The sequence below is a fragment of the Aquarana catesbeiana genome, linkage group LG03 (assembly GCF_042186555.1).
Source record: "Aquarana catesbeiana isolate 2022-GZ linkage group LG03, ASM4218655v1, whole genome shotgun sequence".
Lineage (NCBI taxonomy): Eukaryota > Metazoa > Chordata > Amphibia > Anura > Ranidae > Aquarana > Aquarana catesbeiana.
The window spans coordinates 310,311,216-310,338,278 of NC_133326.1; the positions used below are offsets into that span (position 1 = coordinate 310,311,216).

The 27,063-nt window shown below is 38.6% G+C and overlaps 1 protein-coding gene across 3 annotated transcripts in view; it reads right to left on the minus strand.

The window, feature by feature from the left end:
* Positions 1-27,063, minus strand: part of CFAP54 (cilia and flagella associated protein 54) — a 545,361-nt gene that overhangs the window by 185,334 nt on the left and 332,964 nt on the right. For all 3 annotated transcript variants that reach the window (XM_073620268.1, XM_073620266.1, XM_073620265.1), the window contains exons 41-42: positions 10,478-10,630; positions 1,664-1,864 (exon numbers count right to left, since the gene is read on the minus strand). In XM_073620268.1, the coding sequence (XP_073476369.1) occupies positions 1,664-1,864; positions 10,478-10,630 (354 nt within the window). The remainder of the gene's footprint in view (positions 1-1,663; positions 1,865-10,477; positions 10,631-27,063) is intronic.

A 27,063-nucleotide genomic window follows, 5' to 3' on the forward strand; every position in this document is an offset into this window, starting at 1 on the left:
TACGTGGATGTCAGTCACAGAAGTAGGTGTTCCAAGCAGACTGCATTTGCATGCAGGCCAGTCTAGGTAATGACCCCATGTTATGCTGAGTCTCCATGATTGGAAGAACAAAAATCCAATAAATTAAGGGGGTGAACATTATGGCTGGAGAGCAAAAGATGAGATGATCCTGGACATCCTCCAGTAAATAAGGCAGATTCTATATGGCAGGGATATGCAATTAGCGGACCTCCAGCTGTTGCAAAACTACAAGTTCCATCATGCCTCTGCTTCTAGGTGTCATGCTTGTGGCCTCATGGGATTTTTGCAACAGCTGGAGGTCTGCTAATTGCATATCCCTGCTATATGGCTTGCTGCACCTTCTAATGCATACCACGAAAAGCTCTCAGTGTGCAGTGAACTCAACATAAGTCATATTAGTACAGGAGATGAGTCCGTAACTGTGCTGAAAGGAAGGCTGTAGTTCAGCTTTAAAGGGGTTGTAAAGGTAATTTTATTTTTTTTAAAAAATAACTAACATGTCATACTTACCTTCACTGTGCAGCTCGTTCTGCACAGAGTGGCCCCGAACTTGCTCTTCTGGGGTCCCTCGGCGGCTGTTTCAGCTCCTCCCCGCAAGAAATAACCACCTTAATGCGAGCTCCCTCGCATGGTGGTTAGTTGTTGCGGGCGCGCTCCCGTGATACAGCCGGCGGCTATAGCCGCTCGCTGTATCACTCGGCCCCGCCCCCCGGTGCGCCGCGTCATCGGATGTGATTGACAGCAGCGCGAGCCAATGGCTGCGCTGCTTTCAATCCATCCACTGCAGCCAATCAGCGACCAGGCTGAGCTGCAATAGAGATGACGAGAACGAGCAGCGGAGATTCGAGGTGTCAGGTAAGTAAAACGGGGGGGCTGGGGGCGGCGGTATTGTCAAAAGTTTTTTCACCTTAATGCATATAATGCAAATATGCAAATATATAATGCATTAAGGTGAAAAAATTTTTACCTTTACAACCCCTTTAAGTTTTGTGTTAAAGCTTTATGAATAACATGACCTACTTAGATAAAAAAGATGTAGAAATTATTGTCCCTAGCAAAAAAAGCTAGCCAACAGGTGTATCGTGTGCTGTTATTGGAATATGTGCTCCAAAAAATAAATAAATAAATACATAAAAATAAAAAATAAAAACCACTGAGGTATGAATTACCTCCAGCTACAATGTACAATGATAGGCACAACATCCATTGGCTAGCATGGGCTGTGTTTTTTTTCACAGGACCTTTACTTATTAGGTTAACCTATAATTTGTTTGTGTGGAAACAAATTTGCAAATAAATGGATATGTCAGTAAAAGATAAATGATGTATTGGCAAGTGCATGGCATACTACGACAGGGAGCAGTGTCTGGGCTTACAATATTCAGCTCTTGTTGGGAAACTGAATTGTTCAAAGAATGGTAACACTATAAAATCCCATGTGCATACTAATCTATCCCTCGGATTGTCCCCTCCCTCTACATCTCAGCCAGAAGATTAAACTAACTTGATATATTTGGGACTATTTACCTGTCACTGTCTGGCTTTGCATTACTTATTGGATCTGGAAGACATTAATCCCCAACCCACAGATTAATTGATCTAACAGCACGGCTTATTATCAGTCAGAGAATAAATGTCTTACCAATAGTCTTGTCATAGGAAGTTATAACAATTGAAAGTTGTGAAGAAGGGATTGGCTTGTTTTCAATAGAATACACAGAGAGGAATTCTTCTTCTGAAAGGTCTGGAGGGACAGACTGGTGAGCTTGTAATGCCCCCGCAGAGAAACCAACTTTTCCATAGGAGATGTGCATACCACTCTGCCTTTCTTGTACATTAATGTCTAAAAACAAAATACAATTATGCCAATTCTCAGACTGTGTGCAAATTATCTAAACAAAGATACAAAATATGCTTGCAAGCTACATGCAACAGCATAATCAACAAATCTTGGCAAAGATAGCTTATAATCAAGCCTTCGCTGTAATAATTGTAATTATGTCTCCTGATTGTCCCAATTCTGGTGCAATCATACTTTTGTAGGCTGTCTTAGTGTCATGTCTCTAGTCAGCACCCTCTTGCTTCATTTTTTTTTTGTGAGATTCATAGAACACTTTGACTTTACTGCATGTTCTAGATATGGCTCTATGTATATACACTATATTCCCAAAAGTATTGGAATGCCTGCCTTTACACACACATGAACTTAATGGCATCCCAGTCTTAATCTGTAGGGTTCAATATTGAGTTGGCCCACCCTTTGTAGCTATAACAGCTTCAACTCTTCTGGGAAGGCTGTCCACAAGGTTTAGGAGTGTGTCTATGGGAATGTTTGACCATTCCTCCAGAAGCGCATTGGTGAGGTCAGGCACTGATGTGGACGAGATGGTCTGGCTTGCAGTTTCTGCTCTAATTTATCCCAAAGGTGTTCTACTGATTGAACCCTTTGCACTAAGACTGGGATGCCATTAAAGTTCATATGCATGTAAAGGCAGGTGTCCCAATACTTTTGGTAATATAGTGTATGATGCTACGTTCTTTTCTAAATAGCTGTGTTATCTCCTTATATGGCAAATTGTAGGTTTCATCTGGATAGTCCATTCTGGCACTACTGATAGGTGTTATGCAATGATTTACCATATATTCTCGAGTATAAGCCGAGTTTTTCAGCACATTTTTGTGCTGAAAATGCCCCCCTCAGCTTATACTCGAGTCAAGCACTTTTCTGCACCAGGGAATGACATTTTCTGAACCGAATTTGGGGCCCCGTATCTCGGGGTCACTTGGTGCTAGGAACCCCACCTTTGGATATGTTGTAGTGCTACTGTTCCACTGGGTTTGCACCCCAAATTTGGGGTGCAAACCCAGTGGAACTAGCACTATAACATATCCAAAGCTGGGGTTCCTAGCACCAAGTGGCCCCGAGATACGGGGACCCATAATCGGTTCGGAAAATGTCATTCTCTGCTGCAGAAAAGTGCTTGACATTTTCCGAACCAAATTTGGGACCCCTTATCTCGGGGGCCACTTGGAGCTAGGAACCCCATCTTTGGATATGTTGTAGTGCTACTGTTCCACTGGGTTTGCACACCAAATTTGGGGTTCCTAGCACCAAGTGGCCCCGAGATACGGGGCACCAAAGTGGGTCAACTGTGTCCATCTGTAGCAATGTCATTTCAGGACCCTTTGGGTCCAGAGACCCCAAATTTTGGCTGCAGCTAGGGGGCATCTAGAAACTCTTAACTACCGAGTTTGAAGTTCACGGAACCTATGGCTGCAAGCGGGCACAGTGAAGCATGCAAATGGGCACAGTGAGGCTGCAAATGGGCATTGTTGACCCTCTTTTCCACTTACAGTAGCTGCGCATTTCTCACCCTAGGCTTATACTTGAGTCAATAAGTTTTCCCAGTTTTTTGTGGTAAAATTAGGTGCCTCGGCTTATATTGGGGTCAGCTTATACGCAAGTATATACGGTACTTAATTTATAGCCCATCAGCAAGAAAAAATAACGGTTAGTAAAAATCTGACATCTTTACAGTACTGCTCTGCCACATATATACCCACAAAAGGAATAATTTTTGTAGTGCGGCTTTGTAAACCGTTAATTTATAGTTCCCAGGTTTTTTTCTTGTTTTGCTGAGGCTGTTACCTCTTGCAGTCTTTTAGAAATGTTATATTACAGAAAACACTTACATCCTTTTGCTACCATGGAAAGAACTATAAAGTTTATGAGTGACCTATATTAAAGTGAGAGCTCAGTGACTACAGGTCTCAGCATCACAATTTGGCTAAATATTATTTTCTTAGCCTGAAACACTGTAATATAAATTTGCATGTGCAAAAAAAAATGGGACATTTATAAAACTAGGTAAGACTGGAAAAAGGACATATTCTGCACTTTCTGCACATTTAAATTATATATTTAAAACAACATTTACAGATAGAATGAAACACGAATTGTATACTTTGTAATATAAACTAGGGCAAATTTATTTCTTTAATCTTGCTGGGACACAAAGTAGTTGATTTACTAAAACTGGAGGGTGTAAAATCTGGTGCAGCTCTGCATGGTAGCCAATCAACTTCTAACTTCAGCTTGTTCAATTAAGCTGATTGGTTCGTATGTAGAGCTGCATCAGATTTTGCACTCTCCAGTTTTAATAAATTGACCCCAAAGTCTGCTAAAAATATATAAACTAGTATTCTTTTAATTTATTTTTATTATAAATAATAATTTTGTTAAAAAAAAAAATGGGCATTAATACATTATGGATATGTTTGACTTTGAATTAACATGCTATACAAGTACAGCAAATTAAAAACTATTTTATTAAACAAACAAAAAAGAAAAAAAATGAGCTAGTTTGCAATTTATAAAATGTTTCAGCCAGAACAATACCTTGACACCAGATATTTTAAAATGAATAACTCTTCAATGTGCAGCACAAGCAAAAGAAAAAAGTCAAATATAACCGACAGGTGCAAAGCCAGATATTATCTGGTCAAGGTACATCTGGATATACCCAATGTGCTAAAACACAGTATACAATGATCAATATACACTATATGTATGAGCTTCTAGTCACAGCATTTATAAAACATGAATTTGTGAATTCATTTGTTGTGCAAAATGTCCTAAATATGATATTAAACATTCAAATGCAGCAATTATAACGTATTATTATTATTACTTACCCCTGGAGGGATCTGCCTTGCCATATAAACCAGCATTCACACCACAGCAGAGTACTCCTGATCCATTCAATAGAACCAAGAATAAAAGTCCATGTGCAAAATTAATGTGAAGGAATCCCAGTCTCCAAATAGTATTCAGTGTCCAGTTGTGTGAATAATGGATCCAAATAATATGTGGGACCCCACCAGTGCACACCACCCTTATGTGAAGAGGAGACTTACCAAGAAGGTATGACCCTCAAGTTATAGAGTGGTCATGAACCACTTTATTTGAAGATGCCCCTTGGGTCCAACCTCATTCAGATTTACCCACACGTCACAACAGATGACATTCAAATGCTCCACATTGGCTACTTCCAGATTGCTTCCCAAGAGCCGATTGTTTACAAAAGTTTAAGCCTCCAGATCGTAAATGCAATAAATAAATAAACCTCCAAAAATGGTGCAGTATCAATGTTTAAAATATATTGAATAAAATTGCACTTTCTCCATTTCAGAGGTAAAAACAGTGTTTTGTCATTACAAGCAAGATAATGCCCACATCCAAAATGGCTGATGTTCTGCACGCATGAGTAGTGACATATGCCCTGGCTCCTCCCAATGCATTTCATCATACATGATGTCATCAGAGGTTCAGGGAGCACGTCCATCACCACAACTTTATATAGGGAAGCTATGAAAGGAAGATCGGCATTGGTTGCGCCCCCCCTCACCACATTATGCAAATAAGTTGTTGCCAGGAAGTCATCCAGTAATCTCCCTCTGCGACAGATCAATAAAGATCATAAGTTACATGTGGGGAGGAGCCAGGTGACATCAGAGGATGGGGATTAGCAGCAAGTACTCTGTGATTGTACACTGGATTTTACTTTATGTTCAATATACATTTTTAATCCTGTGAGTGCATTTTATTTAATAAAATGGTCAGATTGTTTGAACCTACTACACTATGGGAGTTTTTCTGTGGTGTTGAGCTTACATCCACAGAACCTAGTGGTAATTTGACAAGTGTTGAGTTTAACCACTTGCTGTCCACCCCATAGCAGATTTACTGCTACAGGGAGGCTCTCCTGTGCATGATTATGTATGCATACATGATTCTGCACTTCTGCCTGCAGGGGGTGCACAGGCGCTGCCGGAGGGCCGCTTCTGTTGTGATTAATCACAGCAGAAGCCGATCTGCAGGTGTCAATCACTGGATGTCCTCCGGCACCTACCGATCGTCGGTGAAAGACACATAACTGAGATCTGCCTATGTAAACAAGGCAGATCTCCATTCTGACAGGCGGGAAGGGATACATTTTGTGTTCCAGCAAAGTAGGGACAAAAAAACATCACTTCCCCTAGTAAAAGCACCTAACACAGTACACAAAAACACTGAGTAGGCACACAGTTAACCCTTTGATCGCTCTAGATTAACACTTTGTGCATGTTTTTAGCACTGATCACTGTATTAATGTCACTGGTTCCTGCAAAGTGTCTGATTGTCACCGCAATATCGCAGTCCTGCTAAAAGTCGCTGATCACCGCCATTACTAGTATAAAAAAAAAAATTCCACAAATATATACCATAGCTTTATAACGTTCGCATAAGTCAATAAATATTCGCTTATTGGCATTTTTATTACCAAAAACATGTAGCATAATACATATTGGCCTAAATTGTTGAAGAAATTTGATATTTCATTTTTTTTTATTGGATATGTTTTATAGCAGAAAGTAAAAAATATTGTTTTGTTTTTTCGAAATGGTTAGTCTTTTTTGTTTATAGTGCAAAAAAAAAAAAAAATGCAGTGGTGATCAAATACCACCAAAAGAAAGCTCTATGTGTGGGTAAAAAAATTACAAGTTTTATTTGGGTACAGTGCTGCATGACCACACAATTGTCAGTTAAATTAACGCAGTGCCGTATCGAAAAAAAACCCTGGTCATTAAGGGGGGTAACTCTTCCGGAGGTCAAGTAAAGGTAAAGATCAAGGATCCTGAGTGGTTTCCCAGTACAGGGTAGAAGGCTCTGTCTGACCTATTTTAACGTATAGGTCAATTAATAAGCTATGAGTCCATTATTTATCACTGGAGGTGGAGCACAGTAGAAACAAACAATTATTATAGAACTAGATGTCTTGAGTTCACTCACCAGCAGGACCAAGATTTGGTAAAGGGAAGAATCTTCTGTTAAATACCATTAGCTTGTGGTGGCTATTATTACTCCTTTCAGCACTGGGAGTGTGGTTTACTTCTCAGTAGGACATTCAATTGAAATATCGTGATTTTTGCGTTTGATGGATTTATCAGCGCTTCTTGGATTTTAATTTACACTGGTATAAACTGGAGGATAAATATTTACTTGCTTAGTTCACTATATGTTTTGTAGTAGTATTGCATTATATATTTGTTAGCACCATTCTTCAGCAGCGCAACACATATTATTTATCATTATATTTGATGTGAGGAACCCACATTTATAGTGATTTTCAGCAGCTGAGATATTTTTGGTTCAGACCATGGAGTGCATTGTTATATTCTCTGGGGATTTTTATTTTATTTTGCTAAGTTATTAAGTATGTATAGATCTTTTTTGACATCCAGGGGGCCAAAGTATATGGTCTTACATCTTTTGTCCTCTAGGGAGCTTTGACTGGTTCAACCTGGCATTGTAAGTTATGAATGACTATATATTTTTTGTCCTCTGGGGGGCCTTGACTAGATTAGTCCAGCATTGTTAGTTAAAAAGGCTGTAAATTATCATCTTTATTGATGTATTATGGTGGGAGGTTGCTGGATGGCTTCTGATGGTTTCCTGGCAACAACCTTTTTGCATAATAATGTGGGGGGAATGCCAATCAATGGCAATCTTCCTTTCACAGCTTCCCTATACAAAGGCATGGTGACGGACGTGCGGCCTGAACCCCTTTGCCGATTGTTATGACGCCTCTTTTATTGCTAAGAGATTGCCTGTGACGCACAGTCTCCTTTCACATATCTGTGGGAGGAGCTTCTGCTAGTCCTGCCCGTCCTCCTGGCATGTTGAGTGTTGACGTAGGGACGCCGCAGAGAGCGCGGCGTCGCCTCACAACCACCCATAGCTGTGTTTTCTTTTCTTCCTTCCTCTGTCGATGTGTAATGACGTGATGACGCCGCACGTCATGCAGCGCCATGTCCGCCTCCGCCTCCTGAAGCCTCTTAAACGCCATTCCAGACAGTGATATAGTGTCATTGTTCCAGACGGCGGCATGCTGGATGAATGGACGTGTACTATGTGTGGTGTATAATAGGAAGGAGCTCTGGATTATTATGTAAGTGTTCCCCTTTTTTCTAGTGGAATTCAGCACTCTTAGCATATATTATATTTATTAATGCTTGCTTACACAGCATTGTCTCCCTTCATTTGTAGACTCTGCTGGTGTGAAGGCAAACGTTTGAAGCATACTAATTGGGAGCTACCCACTGGTACACTATACCACACATCCTCGTCCCTTCTACTTTCTCTTGTTTCTCTCCTTGTCAGTTTTGGGCTCCTGCTACTATATATATATATATATATATATATATATATATATATATATATATATATATATACACTCCTTTTAGAGATTCTGGCCCTATTTCTGGGATATTATCTTCTCTGGTAAGCTCTGCTGTTTGGTGTCGCTCGGGTAAACCAGTGTGGACAAGGGGGGGGCCAGCCATACACCCCGGCTTCCTCTTTTGGTTGTGTGTGTGGACTCAGTCGCCGCTGAGATTTTGGCAATGAAATTTCAATACTGATATGCTTAGGTAGGTTGTTTCTTTTGATTGTGACCACAATGCTTGATGGTTCTTTTGTGATGTAAAGCAATTGTCATATGAAATGCAACAATGTATTGATATATATTTTTTCTCAATCTGGATTCTACTATACAGTGTGATTCTTCCCCACAAGTTCCCCCTGATGAAGGGCCGTTCTGCTCAGTCCCGAAACGCGTAGGCCCTCGTGGAAGACCTCACAAGTATCTCTACTATTGCATATCAGCATACTTTTTTTAGTTTCTTACTATTATATGCACCCTCACTGTTAAGTATATATATATCAATGTTGATGTTTTGTATATTTTTTCTATTTAATAAAATCGTTTTCTTTTTATTACCCTGTTGCTGTTAAAGTCCCACTATCCTTCCTTGGGGGTATTTTTTTATCTATTGAGCTAGGGATGTTGGCAACCTTCATGATCTAGCTGGATGGTAACTTTTCTTTTAGCCTGAACCCCTGATGACGTCATGTATGACGAAATACGTTGGGAGGACATACATCAACATGCATGTGCACCGAACGTTGGCCATTTTGGATGTGTCATTATCTTGCTTGTAATGACATAATGCTCTTTTTTACCTCTGAAGTGGAGTAAGTGCAATTTTATTCAATAAATCGCCTTTAACCATTAATACTGCACCATGGGAGGTTTATTTATTGCTTGCATGTACGATCTGGAGGCTTAAGCTGTTGTAAACAATCGGCTCTTGGGGAGAAATCTGGAAGTAGGATTTAAATGTCATCTGTTCTGATGTGTGGGTACATTTGGATGAGGTTAGACCCAAAAGGCATCTTCAAATAAAGCGGTTTATGACCACTCTATAACTTGAGGGTCATAACTTTCCAGTAAGCCTCCTCTTCACATAAAGGTGATGCGCACTGGTGGGGTCCCACATATCATTATCTGGATCCATTATTCACACAACTGGACAATCAGAGTAGCCACTTCACCCATTTTATTTGAAAACTGGAAATCCTTCACATGAATCTTGCACATGGACTTTTATTCTTGGTTCTATTTATATAATTTTATTGTACAATAATAATATGTTCTAATTAATGCACTTGAATGTTTATTATCATATTTATGTATTTAGGAAAATTTGCACAAAAAATGAATTATTGTTTCATTAGTGCTATGACTAGAAGCACATACATATAGTGTACATTGATCGATGTATAGTGTGTTTTTGCACATTGGGTATATCCAGATGTACCTTGACCAGTTAATATCTGGCTTTGCACTTGTCGGTTATAATTGACTTTTTTCTTTTGTTTGCGCTGCACATTGAAGGTAAATTATTTTAATCACATGCGTTCAGCGCTGGAGCTCTGGAGGTGCAAGTGGGAGATATATGCACAAGTCAGGGCTGGCATAATGGAGCACAACAGGTTTTAGATCTCCATGACCACAGCTATATAAGGATAAATGCTGGCACATTTTAGATTTGCATTCAAGACCTGGTGGGGATTATTTTTAAATGATCTATTCTTAGCAGGCTTGCACAGTGCTTGTCCCTTACATTTCCTCTCATCTTATTAAAAACAAGTTCATAGGTCTAATCTAACCCAATACTGTTTTATGAAACTCAGTAAAATCTTTATGTAGCTACCAGTAATTCTGTGTTTGCCTTTCCTTTAATAGTCATTGAGAAAAGATGCTGACTGCACTCTTTTACATTCTTATGGAAGGAATCCACTGTTTTGTTTATTAAATTTACCCACTAAAGCTTTGCAGACCAAAAAAAAGTTAAATGTTAAAAAATGTAAAAGTTACATAAAAATTACTTTTGTGCAAACCTTAAAATAAAAATTTGTTGTGTCCTCATTATAAATACTGTATCATTTCCTTTAAAGTAAAGTTTACCATGTAAGCAAACAAATTTTCAAATATGAGCAACTATTAGTGTGTTGCAGTTATAATTATATCAAAAGCTTTTCAAATAAAAGCAAAGGTTTGACTCATTTTACCTTGGCTGTAAGCAAGAAATAACATCAGTAGTTTTCTGCTGTGTTTAAGTGCTCTGCTTGAATATTTTGATTTCTGAAGACTATCACGGAAGCAAGAAAATGTGTCCATCACATCCAGTGGGACACAGACAGGTGTCTTAAGTTGTCTACCATCTGCAAGGGAAAACAAATTGTTGGTTTTGTAGCCCTTTACTAAAAATAATGACTTAACTGGTTAGACAGGTTATTCACTATAAATTTGAATGTACACCTCTAATGCCCCATACACACGGTCGGGTTTTCCAATGGAAAATGTTCGATGGGAGCCTTTTGCATCTGAATTTCCGTCGCACAAAATTTGAGAGCTGTTTCTCAAATTTTCCGACAACAAAATCCGTTGTCGTAAATTCCAATCGTGTGTACACAATTCCGACGCACAAAGTTCCACGCATGCTCGGAATCAAGCAGAAGAGCCGCACTGGCTATTGAGCTTCATTTTTTTCGGCTCGTCATACATGTTATACGTCAACACGTTCTTGACGTTCGGAATTTCCAACAAGATTTGTGTGACCTTGTGTATGCAAGACAAGTCTGAGCCAACATCCGTCGAAAAAAATCCATGGATTTTGTTGTCGGAATGTCCGATCGTGTGTACGGGGCATAACTGTGAGTACTCTGTGCAACAACAAGAAGATGTGTCCTCTTTATACATCTCCTTCATTTTTTAATCAATGAGCCTAGAATTTCCACTGTGGGTGAAAACCAACAAAGTAACTCATCTGCTCATAAACAGTGTATTCTATGAGCACTTTTACTTCTGAATGGATGACCTTAGTAATGTATCCACAAAAAGGCTGAAGGTCTTGCTGTCACTTAAGAATGCAGTACAATAACGCCAAAGCCGTATCTATGTGTAATATCAGTTAAGTGCACATTGATCTTTAGATTTTATTGGTAAAAAAAACTTTAATGGTACATTCCAGTAAAATTAGAAAACTATGCAAAGTTGCAATGTACCAAGACACTCTACTGCTTAAAATGTATGTACAGACATTTATTGTAAGGGATAGAGCGTCTTGTCTTTTTTTTTTTTTTTTTGCTGTATGTGTCCTTTTTGGAAAAAAAATCACAATAAGTGAATGTAATAATATTGTATTTACAATTTTTGATTACAGTGCTTTACTACAAGTATTCTGCGCCAAGGCTGAACAAAAGACACTTGCAGCTTGGCTTTTATTAGAGCACTTACAAACACAATACAATTACATATTTTCATTTATTGTAATCAAGTTTTTTTAAAATATCATTTAGATGCTATTACAGAAACTGTTTAGGCCACAGCTTGGTCACAAAAATGAGAATCCTGGCAATCAGACTAACAACAAGCAAATTTCCATGCACATGCTAGGTTTTCGAGTGGATTTTGACAACCATACAACTATTTGGAGCACTGCACAAATTCCTGGCAAACATGATAGACATCCTGAATAGATTATATTTCTTCATAATCTCATGTTAACATTTCTCCTTCCCTTGTGCAAAGCACCAGTTAATGGTTAATTTACTAAATCATTGCTTATACCACAAGTGAAGTATAGAAGCATTCTACTATCACATGCAGGTACAATTACTTTCTTTTATTATTTATATATTTAATACAGGTATTTATATAGAGCTGACAATTTACGCAAAGCTTTACAAATATATATATATGTGACAACACTGAAGAAATTACACTTTGCTACAATGTAAAGTAGTGAGTGTACAGCTTGTATAACAGTGTAAATTTGCTGCCCCCTCAAAATACTCAACACAGCCATTAATGTCTAAAGCTGGCAACAAAAGTGAGTACACCCCCTAAGGGAAAATGTCCAAATTGGGCCCAAAGTGTCAATATTTTGTGTGGCCACCATTTATTTCCAACACTGCCTTAACCCTCTTGGGATAAGAAAAGGGATGGTCGGCACTCAGGATGATATCCAAAATAGTATTCCTCTATTAAATACATGTGCAGAGCTGTAAAACATCCTACGTGTTTTGGACGTTAGTCCTTAGTTATGGCTGATAAAAAACAAGATAAGTAACATTTAAATAGTATATACAAATGTCACATGATTAACCAACACAGGTGAATTAAAAATGCAAAAGGGGAAACCTGGCATGACTTCATGCAATGGAACACATCACACGTCATGTTGGGCTTATAAACCATGCATGATTTGATTGTAGCCGTAAACCATGCATGCTCTGGGTCCCTTTTCATATGCCTAGCTTTTTTTGTTTTATGTCCTGGTAGTGTCATCCTTATCCACTTAAGCCCCAGAAGGATTTGAGCCCTTAATGACCAGGCCATTTTTTACTATTTGCTATAAATATCCCCCCCAAAAATATAAAAAAAAACGAATTTCTTCCTCAGTTTAGGCTGATATGTATTCTTCTACATATTTTTGGTAAAAAAAAAAAATCACAATAAGCGTATATTGATTGGTTTGCGCAAAAGTTATAGCGTCTACAAAATAAGGGATATATTTATGGCATTTTTATTATTATTTTTTTTTTACTAGTAATGATGGCGATCTGCGATTTTTATTGGGAGTGCGACATTGCGGCAGACAGATCAGACACTTTTGACACTTTTTTTGGGACCATTGACATTTATACAGCGATCAGAGCTAAAAATAGCCACTGATTACAGTATAAATGTCATTGGCAGAGAAGAGGTTAACACTAGGGGGCAATCAAGGAGTTAAATGTGTGTCCTAGGGAGTGATTCTAACTGTGGGGGATGGGACTGGCTGGAGGAGGAGACATATAGCTGCTCATAGTTAGTTTGAACAACAAATCTGTCTCCTCTCCCCTGACAGAACGGAGATCTGTCTGTTTACATTGACAGATCTCCATTCTGTCTCTCTCAGGAGCAATCGCGGGTGCCCGGTGGACATCGCTGCCGCAGGGCACGCACATCGGCTCTGTCATCAAGCACACGCCCCCTTGTGGTCTTAAAGCGGCTGATGTATAGCTATGGCGATTTACGCCAGGAGAGCCAACCTGCTGCAGTATAACTCCGGCGGCTAGTCGTCTAGTGGTTATGAAGCATCCACTGACATAATGATGTTCTGTTTTGAAATAATATTAATTATGTATGTTATTGTGGATTGATTTTTATATGCCAGGCTTTTCATATGCTTAAAAAATAAAAATAAAATTTGTTTAATTTTTTTTTTTTTTATTATTAATTTAGTATCTAGGCAATATCATCCTTATAGATAAAAATAAGAGTGCAGCGCCAGATAAATACTACAAGTGAGTATGATAATACAAGTGAGTATAAAATGTATAATATGATATGTATAATTATAATGTATACAGTATACCACCAGTATAATAGTGATCAATAATCCAGTGCAAAAAAAAAAAAAAAAAAATCAATCAAGTGAAAAAATAGTGCTGTCAGCACTCATACATCTATTTCCCAAAGAGAACCTCTGAATATGACGCTGAGCAAGTGCACTCAACTTCTTTGGTCGACCATGGTGAGGCCTGTTCTGAGTGTAACCTGTCCTGTTAAACTGCTGTATGGTCTTGGCCACCATGCTTCAGCAGAGTTTCAGGGTCTTGGCAATCTTCTTATAGCCTAGGCCAGTGATGGCGAACCTTGGCACCCCAGATGTTTTGGAACTACATTTCCCATGATGCTCATGCATTCATGCAGTGTAGTTGAGCATCATGGGAAATGCAGTTCCAAAACATCTGGAGTGCCAAGGTTCGCCATCACCGGCCTAGGTCATCTTCACGTAGAGCAACAATTCTATTTTTTTCAGATCCTCAGAGAGTTTTTTGCCATAAGGTGCAATGTTGAACTTCCAGTGACCAGTATGAAAGAGTGAGAGTGATAACACAAAATTTAGCACACCTGCTCCTCATTCACACCTAAGATCTTGCAACACTAACGAGTCACATGACACCGGGGAGGGAAAATGGCTAATTGGGCCCCATTTGGACATTTTTACTTAGGGGTGTACTCACTTTTGTTGCCAGCAGTTTAGACATTAATGGCTGTGTGCTGAGTTATTTTGACGGGACAGCAAATTTACACCGTTATACAAGCTGTACACTCACTACTTTACATTGTAGCAAAGTGTCATTTCTTCAGTGTTATCACATGAAAAGATATAATAAAATATTTACAAAAATGTGAGGGGTGTACTCACTTGTGTGAGATACTGTATATTTATTGCGTATTCAGAACAGTCTTTTGCTTAGCCCATTTTGTACTTAAAGTGGCATGCTTATTGTAGGATATGTTTTATGTGGGAGATCACTTAACAAATATTTAAGTAAATATGTCTTTTTTTTTAAATAATTTCCAGTATAACAAAGTTTTTTAATAGTGCAAATAAGTGCACCTTAAAATGCTTTCCAAATATCCAACACAAACAGCTTCCACATCAACTTCCAAAACCTAAATATTTACCAGTGGTTGATATAAGTATGAGTTTCAGAACCAAATTGTTAGGTCCTACTGTGTGCACCAGTGCATCTGTGCATGAACGTGCACAGATGTCTCTGAAATTGCTCCCGAAGTGGGACTGACATGCGGGTATGAAATCATGAGAGTTCAGCCTATTTCTAACCTGCTGTCAGTGTGAACCTAGGCTAACATTAAATATATTTGTTAAGGAAATGAAAATACTACTAATACTGCTTTCAATAACCTCTTTTACATCACTGACCTGAATGCCTGCTACAGCGGATAAAGGTTCTATGAAACGCTAAATGCACATGTAAAGATTATCATCATTATCTGTGCAGGACAACAGCTAATTTTTTTCACATATTTATCAAGTAAAATAGCTACCAACAAAGCCCAGAAAGAACGTTTTTGGAGTGTGCTGTGAAAAAATGCGTCCACCATTTTAAAGATGTATTTCATTTTGTTTCTTTTAATCACCATTTTTGTAATAACGCTTTTTATATTTAAAAATCATTTCTTTGTAATATAATATAATGATACATTATCTTGGGCAGCTTTAAAAGTTACATTTTCTGCTGTGTTGATATTGTTATTCCTCATTATCTCTTGTCTTTGGACATAAACTATGAAAAGACAAAAAATAACTTGTGTGCTACTAAACACAGCTGGAAGTATAAAATCATTTTGTAGATTTTTAAAGAAAGAAGAATTTAAAAAAATCTTATTTGCACAGTGACAAACTAGTTAAATAATCAACTGTAACAGTTTGAGATAAAGAAAGCTGGTGTCTTCTTCCTTATCAGATATAAAAGATGCAATGTCCCTTGAGTTCAACATAATGAAGGGATCAGACCAGGATTTATGCTAATAGCAACGCAGATGACAAAGCAGTAACAAGCTAGTTCACTGTAGTTCCAATTGTCTGTGAAGGTTCTCATTGATTCAGGTCATCGTTTGTCTAATAGTAGTTAACTTACATTCAATTGGAGTTCTGTAATTTTGAAGACATTTCATAGCTTATCCAAGATATTTCTTCTGTTCTAATGAGTGTCAAGCAAATACCCCAGCATTTACATCCACACAGAACAAGTATGTTCTTAGCTGGGCCCGTATCGAACACCACCTATGTCAAGTACAAGGATAATTTCTGAAGATAAAAATATGGCTGTGTCATGTTTACACCTTTGTCTCCCACTCTAATTCACCTGAAAATGGGGGAAGTGGAAAAGAGAGCCTTGAACTGTTTCAGGGGATCAACACCAAGTCACTGGGTCAGGTATGTGGATATTTGGGTCAAAATTTGAACATCAGAAATACAATCTTTTAGTGTACATATTGGTTGATTCACTAAAGTCAAATAAACCATTCACTCTACAAGGGAACTTTCTCTTAGGTTAGTGAATGTGGTAAAAATTCACTTTGCAAAGAATACCAATTCGCACCATGGAAAATTAGAAAAAAAATAGTATTTTTGCATGTACATGATTGGATGATGGAAGTAAGTAGAGCTTCACCTCATTCACTAAACTAAGGGAAAATTCCTTGTAAATAGCTTATTTACCATTTAGTAAAATCAACCCTACAAACATCGAGTTTACATGGGAAAAGGTACAGAATAACACATTACCCTTTTTGAACTGTGTTGCATGTCACAGAGGGCAGTGAACTTGAGCATTGAGGTCTATAGTAAACCCACCCACACAGACCAAAATCTGTATTGACTTCCACCACTCACTGTAACACACGCTAGGGGTTATTAGAACTTTGCAACATTGGGTTGAAATGGTAACAACAAACACGGAGTCTATGGCCAAGACATCTCAAGAATGCTTTGAAAGATTGTGGCTACTCACACTGGCCTTTTATTAAAACATCCACAAAGTCAAGTAAAAACACAGCACCATCCAGCAGAGGGGAGAAGCAGAACACACAGAGTCATATAGTTATCCCACATGTAGCTAGAGGGTTGGAAAGATCTTTAACAAATATAGCATCCCTGTGTCTTTCTACTCCAGCAAAACACAGCGATGGAAGCTTGTACATCCAAGAGTGCCAACACCCAAACACAAGTGAAGTAACTTGGTATTTGCAGCGCAGTGTAGAAAGGAATGCAAAGACCTGTACATGGGGGAGACAAAGTAATCTTGCAACAAAAGAATGGCGAAAACATTGGAGGGTGAATTCTACAGGCTAAAAAGTTTTCCTATACTTTAAGGGAAAGGGACTTATTTTGAGGACAGTAAGGTGCACATTTTGGACAGAGAGAACAACAAATTCACAAGAAGTGTGAAAGAGGTCATCTACATCATACTGGAGAAACCATCATTAAACATGGGTAGAAACCTTGGACACCATGGGGATGATTTACTAAAACTGGAGAGTTCAAAATCTGGTGCAGTTGTGCATGGTAACCAAAACCTGGAAGCTGCAATCTAAATTAACCGCTATCTGTCTTTCCCATATAATGTCATTTTAACATCTCTACCCTGACGTTTTTACAACAGTTCACACCTTCAGCTCTGTAAATCAAGGGATTAACTCCAATAAAGCCTTCCTAACACCAAGGATGACATTATTAACAAGAATTGGGTGGTTCCACAATTTTCACATCTCCCAGACTGTTTTTGCACAATAATAACTGCATTTCCATGGTGATTGGATCAAGGTGTCAGTGCTACCTGTGTGAATATAAATGCTGGGATATTTTCCTGACACTAATTATTGTTAAAAAAGTGGCTTGGAAAAGCTACAGAATGTCTTCAACATTACAGAACAAGTCCTGTTGAATGTGACTACTAGATGTAGTTCCATATATTTGTATAGATTTAAAATATCTATCTTTGAGAAATGTGATTTTTGAAATGAAAAAAATAGTGGATTTGTTTAATCTAAGAACTTTTAATTGTATACCTTTTGCTTACAAATGTACTATATATAAACAGCTTATTTTAAAAGAGGGCTATATTGAAAAAATGCTGACTAAGAATCTTATTTATTGGTTAACTATTATTTTCCCTGTTAACTTGATGCAAGGGACAAAAAAGGAAAATGCATTGCTATTGAGAAAGCCAATTTAGTTATATTTGCTTGTAACTACCATTATGATTGCTCTTTCCTTTACTAGTTAACTTTTTCTATTAACGGTCTAAGTATTTAAATTGCTGCAGTCACTCATTGATATAGATCTTGCCATCAAGTTTCACTATTATTTAAGGAGTTGCCATTTTATGGATGATCTTATCAGAGTGGGTCTTGTATTTTCACATAGAATACTTTTGAGTCTGTGTGAGTTTGCTTATGGTAAACTTAAGCCGGCAATCCAGTAAAGATTTGTGGTATGCTTTTTTACATCAAATGGATATAAAACAGCTCAACAGGCACGCTGATGTATTTCAGCCACTCTGAGCCTAACATAGTTGTACTGGAGTGCTGGCTTGCGCTTATCATAATCGTTACTGGAGTGGCTTGCAGAGGTCAAGGCTGAGCACCAGTGTTCCTTGATGACTGGAATTTGATGCCGTGATTGAGTGCAGTATTCTTTCCTTGCATCTGTGAGTTTGTTCTGCTAAATTTCCTCATCATAGGGGTCAAAAAGGAAAATTGAGGGTATGTAAAGACAAGTATGCAACCCTTTTATTTCAAAGATTAAACTTCACCTCTGGCTACATAGGTAAAGAGAGATCGCCATGCCGAGGATGTAAAATGAAAATAACAAAAATTGTAATTGAAGCACCAAACCACTGCTAAGATGCAACTGGACTAAGAGTGACCCCTTCATTGGGGCCTGATTAGCTACAATAGAAATAGTCTAGAAGTGAATTGGCAGCCAAACCAGCTGCTGACAAGGCCTGTGCCTGCAATCACACTGAAAAAATGCCATTAAAGGTCCAGTTCACTTCTAGTCTATTCATATAGTTGTTAATCACACCCTGATGAAGGGGGTACTCTGGTATCCCCAAAATGCACTGGCTACTTTTTGGATCGTCCCCTTGACTTTTAGTGAAATAAAGTTGTGTCTGGACCTCTTAGCAGTGGTGTGGATTTTCAATGTTTTTTCTTCAATTTCAAAGAATTCAAAGTGACAGAGAAATCTGCCTTTGTCAGGCAGGTGCTCTTACCCTTCCTTTAAACGTAGGTGCCCAAGTAGTCACCAAAGAAGTGTTCCCCATCAAAGGGAAGCTTTATGATTCAACAGATCAACACTTGAGTCAAAGGATCCTTCGCAGTATCCAGGCTCATCCTGGATATTTGGCGAAGTGTATTTGCTAATCCATCAACACAGTAGCACAAGGCTACAAGCAAGAGCTCCAGATGATGGAGGACAGACAGATCCATCACAATGGATCTAGGGTCATGAGCTATGTTTTGGACTAGACAGCAGGTCGCTTAGCAGGACCAGCCAAATAGAACACGGCCTTGAAGAGGTCCTTGTCTTTTATCTACAGGGTCTTTGAAAACAGGGACATCCTCAATTGGCACCTTTAATATTTTGTTAAGGTAAGAAGTAACTGGGCCCACCATTGCCTATTAGGCACCACTTTGCCTTGAGAAAACCCTAAAGCAGATTCCCATTATGTGATAGTGGGCTGTAGAATTGCTGAAAGGAGACAGACAGGGAGCATACTATTGTATAAGGAATTTGTGTATATTTTTATTGAATTGCCACCTATATATAACTAGCTATATAACTAGCCCTGTTATGTTGATAGGAATTAGTCTGCTACCCCGACTGGTATGTGTAGTCTGGTAATCATCGAATATCATTATCAGGGGTGGATATATAGATAGGTATATATCCTGTAGGTTTTTAATGCCACAAATATTTTTATTTGGCCAGTGAGTGTCAATTTCTGTTTTACTCCCCTTTCCCTTTGCTTACACCTTCAGTAATACTGTTCATGGCTGACTGTCCGTTTTTGGTCGCTGCGTGCACCTAGTTGTCTCCAGTGGTCTACATATGTTTTATAAGTTGTGGTGAGGATATACTTACATGCGTTTTGCTATTCCAACACTACATTACCAAATGTAAAATATGCTAAATATGTGGGGTTTTTTTTATTATACTTACCTATGATCTCTTCAAAATTATACACTTACTATAGATTCCTCCACACTAAGCAGGATTGTCAGCTGCGAAATGCAGTGAGAAATTGCCACCTCAGAACACCCGCAAGACTCCAATATAGGATTCTATAAGTTGTCATCTATCGTATTTATCATCCATTAATATGAGTGTGGCAGTCAGCGTGCAGTGTTAAATTACAGAAAAGAATGTATAGTACATGCCACACTTTTTTAAAAACTTCTGCGTTTTTAATGATTTTTGTATTAAAGATTATTATACTTTTATATAGCACTTGTGTAAGTTTCTGTCCCTATTTCTCGTTCCCTTTTTTGCTGTATTTTTATATATTGTGATGTGGCACCCTTTTATCACCAGATGATACTAGTATGCACTGTTTATTTGCAGATCATTCAATAATTCAGTGCATTTCAATCCCTCAATTTCTGAGCATTATTTATGACTAAGTTTTATTCATGTTTTCTTTTACATTTTTGTTCACGTACAGTGTAAGGACTGCTCTCTGGCTAAACACTAGGATACTATACATGTTCCCTCCTGAATGACGGTAACTATTTGACTTTCTCAAACATTTCTGTTAGACAAAAAACATTTGAGATGAGCAGACTTCAGGTACACTAGCAAACCAATAATCTTCCAGAAAAACCTAATGTTGTTCCTGTGATTAGACCTGCACTAATCTACTAATTCTTCAAGTCACTCTTTTGTCACTAGGTATAACAAAAGGGGAGGAAAATTCTTATTAACAAGCCCTATTATCTTTCTTTAACTACTGCACAAAACTCTAGAATCTTTATTAAAGCAGAAGAAAATAAAAAGTCAATTCTTAAAGGATAAGCACTTTCAGCCATGAATGCCACAAACATGAGACTTGCCAAGTCTCATCTTATCCACAGCACACAAAGAAAAGCCACACGCCACCTTTGGAGGAAAAGAACTCTGTGGAAGCATGTAAAAGTTTGCACTTGGCCAGCTCTCTTCCCGACCCATTGCACACAAGACTGATTCAAGCTTTACTATGGAGAAGTCTCTACAATTAGGGAGACCCTGTCACTAACTCAAAAAACTGCAGGTGAAAGCACAGAAAAATCAAATGTTTTAAGAGCTCTTTCACACTGGGGAGCGGGCCTGGTTAGCGTTGCTTTAGCGGTGCGGTGCGGGCGGGAGTGGGGAGCTTTTAACCCCAAAGAAGGGGTTAAGAAGGGGTTAAAAGCACCCGCAAAGTGCCACTGCCGAAGCGCTTGCTGCTCATTGATTTTAATGGTAGGGGTGGTTTAGGAGCGGTGTACTTGGGCTCTCACACTGGGGAGGCTTGAAAGGTGCTTTTCAGGCGCTATTTTGATGCCCCGTACACACGGTCGGACTTTGTTCGGACATTCCGACAACAAAATCCTAGGTTGGCTCAAACTTGTCTTGCATACACACGGTCACACAAAGCTGTCGGAAAATCCGATCGTTCTAAACGCGGTGACGTAAAACACGTACGTCAGGACTATAAACGGGGCAGTAGCCAATAGCTTTCGTCTCTTAATTTATTCTGAGCATGCGTGGCACTTTGTCCATCGGATTTGTGTACACACGATTGGAATTTCCGACAACGGATTTTGTTGTCGGAAAATTTTATATCCTGCTCTCAAACTTTGTGTGTTGGAAAATCTGATGGAAAATGTGTGATGGAGCCCACACACGGTCGGAATTTCCGACAACAAGGTCCTATCACACATTTTCCATCGGAAAATCCGACCGTGTGTACGGGGCATTAGCGCTAAAAAGCGCCCCAGTGTGAAAGGGGTCTAAGTGCTTACTTGCAGCAATTTTGCTTTCCTTAAACAATTTTTGTTAACTTGGCTTTGAGCTTGCTAGAGCGTTACTACTCCAGAAAAGCATCAATTTCCTAGCACAACCTCTCCCTCCTTGCACATTATAGTCCTCTCCTCTTCTGGAAGTATCTAATTACTGTTTGTGCTGACCCAGCAACTCTGTCCCCCTCACCTCCCTACATAACCTTTTGTGTAGCAGATGGGAGATGAGTGAAGGCAAATACTATAGAGTGTCACTAAGTGGGATCTCTGAGTCTGCTGGGGATTTTGGATGTCTACAAAAAAGGGAGGCTTTAACAAGTAAAAAACGTGTCTAAAATACATTAGCCGCTTGGCGACCACCCTATATCAGATTTACTGCTACAGGGCTGCCGTTCTGTGCAGAATCACACACAGAGCTCTGTCCTATCAGTGGGGTTGTGCTGGATTTTGTTGGGAATAAAATCCAGCACATCCCTTAGTTAAAGCAGCACACAGTATACACAAAAACACTGGTTCACCCTTTGATCACCCTAGATATTTAACCCCTTCCCAGTCAGTGTCATAGTACAGTGTACCATAGTTTGTAGATGCTATAACCTTTGCGCAAATCAGTCAATATACGCTTACTGGGATTTTTTTTTACCAAAAATATATAGCAGAATACATATTGGTCTAAATTGATGAAGAAATTAGACTTTTTACATTTCTTTATTGCATATGTCTTATAGAAGAAAATAAAACATTTTGTTTTGTTTTTTTTTTCCAAAATTGTCAGTCTTTTTTGTTTATAGCGCAAAAAATAAAAAACCCAGTGGTGGTCAAATACCACCAACAGAAAGCTCTATTTGTGGGAAAAAACACACAGTATTGCATGACTGCGCAATTGTCAGTTAAAATAATACAGTGCCTTTTAGCAGAAAATGGCCTGGTCATGAAAGGAGGTTCTGAAGGTCAACTGGTTAATGCACATATATTTTCCAGGTATATTATTGTTGAAATTATTTGTCCAGTGACAGGGTCTCATTAAGCCCTAATCTCCTTGTCAAAAGAAGTTTATTGAGTATACAATGTTATAAAGATACATAAAGTAAGTTTACAAGGATCTATAAAGTAAGCTCATTGTTTTACAGTAGGGTTTATATAGGTAAATATCATGAAATTTCAAATATTAAACATTGGGTTCACGTAAACCTAAATTAAAGATATATATCATTTCCTTAGTTACTTTTGTAGTTATTTAAATGATTTATACCTACTATACATATTGTTTACAAGTAGAGTGTATATAGGTCAAATAAATTCTGATAATGAGCTTTAATCGTAAGGTGGAGAAAAGGAAAGAGAAAGAAGAAAAAGGGTTGAAAGGTAGAGGTATGGTCCACAAGGTTGTCCCGCTCGTCAGTTTATTATTCTTTTTAGTTCTCTTTGAAGCCTTAGAATGGGTGTCTCTGTAAGTCATTTAATCTGTTACCATGGCAACAGGACAGAGTCATTGAAGTTTGACAGGAACTGTTGTTTTATCCAAGGATGCCAAAGTTTTTCAAATTTTGGAATTTGATTTTGATCGATGGCTACCATCTTAGCATGGGACATTGTATTATTCATTCTGTGAATTGTTTCTGCTAGTACCAATGTAGGAGATTTCCATGCCTTGGCCACTGTTTGTTTTGCAGCCGTTATTAGTTGGATCATAAGTTTGAATTGAGAGAGTGTTAACCATTCCGGTTTTAGATTAAGTAAAGTTAAATATGGATCTGGTTGTATTATTTTTTTAAATATTTTAGATGCAATCACGAAGACTTCCTTCCAGAAGGTTTGGATTACTGGGCACGTCCACTATATGTGTAAATATGTGCCTATTTCTGGGCATCCTCGAAAACAAAGAGCTGAGGTATTAGGTGAATATTTTGCCACTCTAGCGGGTACAAGGTACCAGCGAGTTAGGACTTTATAATTTGTCTCCAGTGCTAAGATGTTGGGTGAAGATGACTTAGATGTGAGCCATATGTTAGACCAGTCCGTGTCTTCTAAAGTTCGTCCCAGGTCCTCCTCCCACCTCTGAACGTAAGAGGGTCTATTAAGAATTGCTACTCCATATAATTGATTATAAAGTGATGAAATTGTACCTTTAGCAAATGGATCTTTTGTACAGATTGATTCAAAAATGGATAATTGGGATAATGGTGTATCCCCCTTTAGGAATGGTGTATAGAAATTTTTGATTTGGAGATATCTAAATATCTCAGAGTTTGGTAGATCATATTTTTCTCTAAGCGATGGGAATGAAAGGAATGATTTAGATGCTATGAAGTCATTTAATGTCTGAATGCCTGATGTTGTCCAAGCTTTAAAAGAATTTGGGTAGATCCATGCCGGATAAAAGGCCGGATTTCTGATAAAAGAAAGGAGAGGATTGTGTGGAGATTGTAACTGATATTTGGTTTTTAGTTTATCCCAGAGAGATAAGAAGTGTTTAGTTATGGGATTATGAATTTTAAAGCGGTCTTTAGGATCAAGCCATAATAAATTTGATATTAATAGAGGGTCATTTTCTGAAGCCTCTATAAATACCCATAATGGGATTTCCTGTTTTGCATGGTATTTGGACAGACTGGCCAAATGTGCTGCTCTGTCATTAGGCCCTAATCTCAGGTGAAAAGCATTAGAGAAGAGTGCTAGACAGCTAGACTTTACAAGAACATATCTGTACACAGAAGAAACATGGCGTGTGGCATTCCATGTGTATGCTTAAACAAAAATTAAAGAAATCATTTCATTTACAGAGAAAATGTATTACAAACAAGGCAGTGTCTTCTATGTCTAACTCTACTGTGTGTATTACTACTTTATTCTGAAGAGTAAAGCTGGCCATACATGGTTAGTTTTAAAGATAATAGATTTAACGGATTGAACAATCCCCCCCCTCCAATTGAGACATTGTAATCTGACAACAGCACCCTCTGCTGTCAGGATTTAGTGAACTAGCTGGAATTTCAATCAGTGTATGGCCAGCTTTACACCTTTTTTCTAATGCTCCGTACACACGGTCGGATTTTCAGACAGAAAATGTGTGATAGGACCTTGTTGTCGGAAATTCCGACCGTGTGTGGGCTCCATCACACATTTTCCATCGGATTTTCCGACACACAAAGTTTGAGAGCAGGCTATAAAATTTTCCGACAACAAAATCCGTTGTCGGAATTTCCAATTGTGTGTACACAAATCCGACGCACAAAGTGCCACGCATGCTCAGAATAAATAAAGAGACGAAAGCTATTGGCTACTACCCCGTTTATAGTCCCGACGTACGTGTTTTACGCCACCGCGTTCAGAACGATCGGATTTTCCGACAACTTTGTGTGACCGTGTGTATGCAAGACAAGTTTGAGCCAACATCCGTTGGAAAAAATCCTAGGATTTTGTTGTCGGAATGTCCGATCAATGTCCGACCGTGTGTACGGGGCATAAGACTGCATTTTTTCTTCTGGGCAGACTCAATCTGCTTTCTAAAATATTCCCCTAGTATCTGAAATATAAGAAAAAGCCAGATTAACACCCCACAGTGCCCAGACAGGTTACATTGACATTAAAACATTCATGTAAAATCTTAATTTGTTTATTTTAGGGCCTTATTTACAAGCATAATGTTAAGTCTGCCCTATGGGTTATAGAATAAAAATGGATGATGTAATTTACATGTGTTAGTTTCACTTGATAAAAAATGGTGGTGTACCAAAGTTTGGTCATGGTCAGTTTGGTCATGACTGTAAATATATATACAGTATTTATACTATGTATATATACAGTGGGTATAGAAAATAATTACCCCCCCCCCTTTAAAATAATCACATTTTGTTGCTTTGCAGCCTGAAATGAAGACAGACACTGTCTTTGTTTTATCCAGCTGTATTTACTAGTGCAAATTATAACATCCAAGTGAAACATAACACCAACATGTCAGAAAAAAAAACTGAATCATAGAGTTTTAAAAAGGATCACCCCTCTAGGTCAGTATTTTATTGGACCACATTTTGCTTTAATTACAGCCTTTAATCTGTTGGGATTTGTCTCTACTAACACCCCCACAGGATATCACCACCTCCATGCTTTACTGTAGGAATGGTGTTATTTGGATGGTGAGATGTATGGGATTTCTGCCAGACATAGTTTGGTGTTGAGGACAAATCATTCAATTTTTGTCTCATCTGATTTTTTTCCATGTGGCCTCAGAATCTTTAGCCGGTCCCCAACCGGCGCACGCCGATGTATGTCGGCAGAATGGCACGGCTGAGCAAATGGGCATACCTGTATGTCCCTTTAAATTTGCCGCCGTGCCATTGCGTGCGCTGGCCGGGAGCTCCATGAGTCGGGTCGCAGGTCCCGCGGACTCAATCGCCGCGGGAAAACCCGCGATCGCCTCACGGAGAGAAAGAACAGGGAGATGCTAATGTAAACAAGCATCTCCCGTTCTGCCTAGTGACAGTGTCACTGATCTCTGCTCCCTGTGACCGGGAGCAGAGATCAGTGACCTGTCACACGTAACCACGCCCCCCCCCACAGTTAGAAACACTCCCCAGGACATACTTAACCCTTACACTGCCCCCTAGTGGTTAACCCCTTCACTGCCATTGTCATTTACACAGGCATTTGTATAGCACTGATTGCTGTATAAATGACAATGGTCCCAAAAATGTGTCAAAAATGTCTGATGTGTCCGCCAAAATGTCGCAGTCACGATAAAAATCGCTGATCGCTGCCATTACTAGTAACAAAAAAATTATCAATAAAAATTCCATAAAACTATCCCCTATTTTGTAGACGCTATAACTTTTGCACAAACCAATCAATAATCGCTTATTGCGATTTTTTTTTTAACCAAAAATATGTAGAAGAATACGTATCGGCCTGAACTGAGGAAAAAAAATGTTTTTTTAAATATTTTTGGGGGGTATTTATTATAGCAAAAAGTAAAAAATAATGTGTTTTTTCAAAATTTTCGCTATTTTTTTGGATATAGCGCAAAAAATAAAAACCGCAGAGGTGATCAAATACCACCAAAAGAAAGCTCTATTTGTGGGGAAAAAAAGGGCATCAATTTTGTTTGGAAGCCACATCGCATGACAATTGTCAGTTAAAGTGACACAGTGCCGAATCTCAAAAAATGCACTGGTCAGGAAGGGGGTAAATTCTTCCAGGGCTGAAGTGGTTAAGGTGCGTTTAAGGTGGTCAGATGAGTCTAAAATTTTAT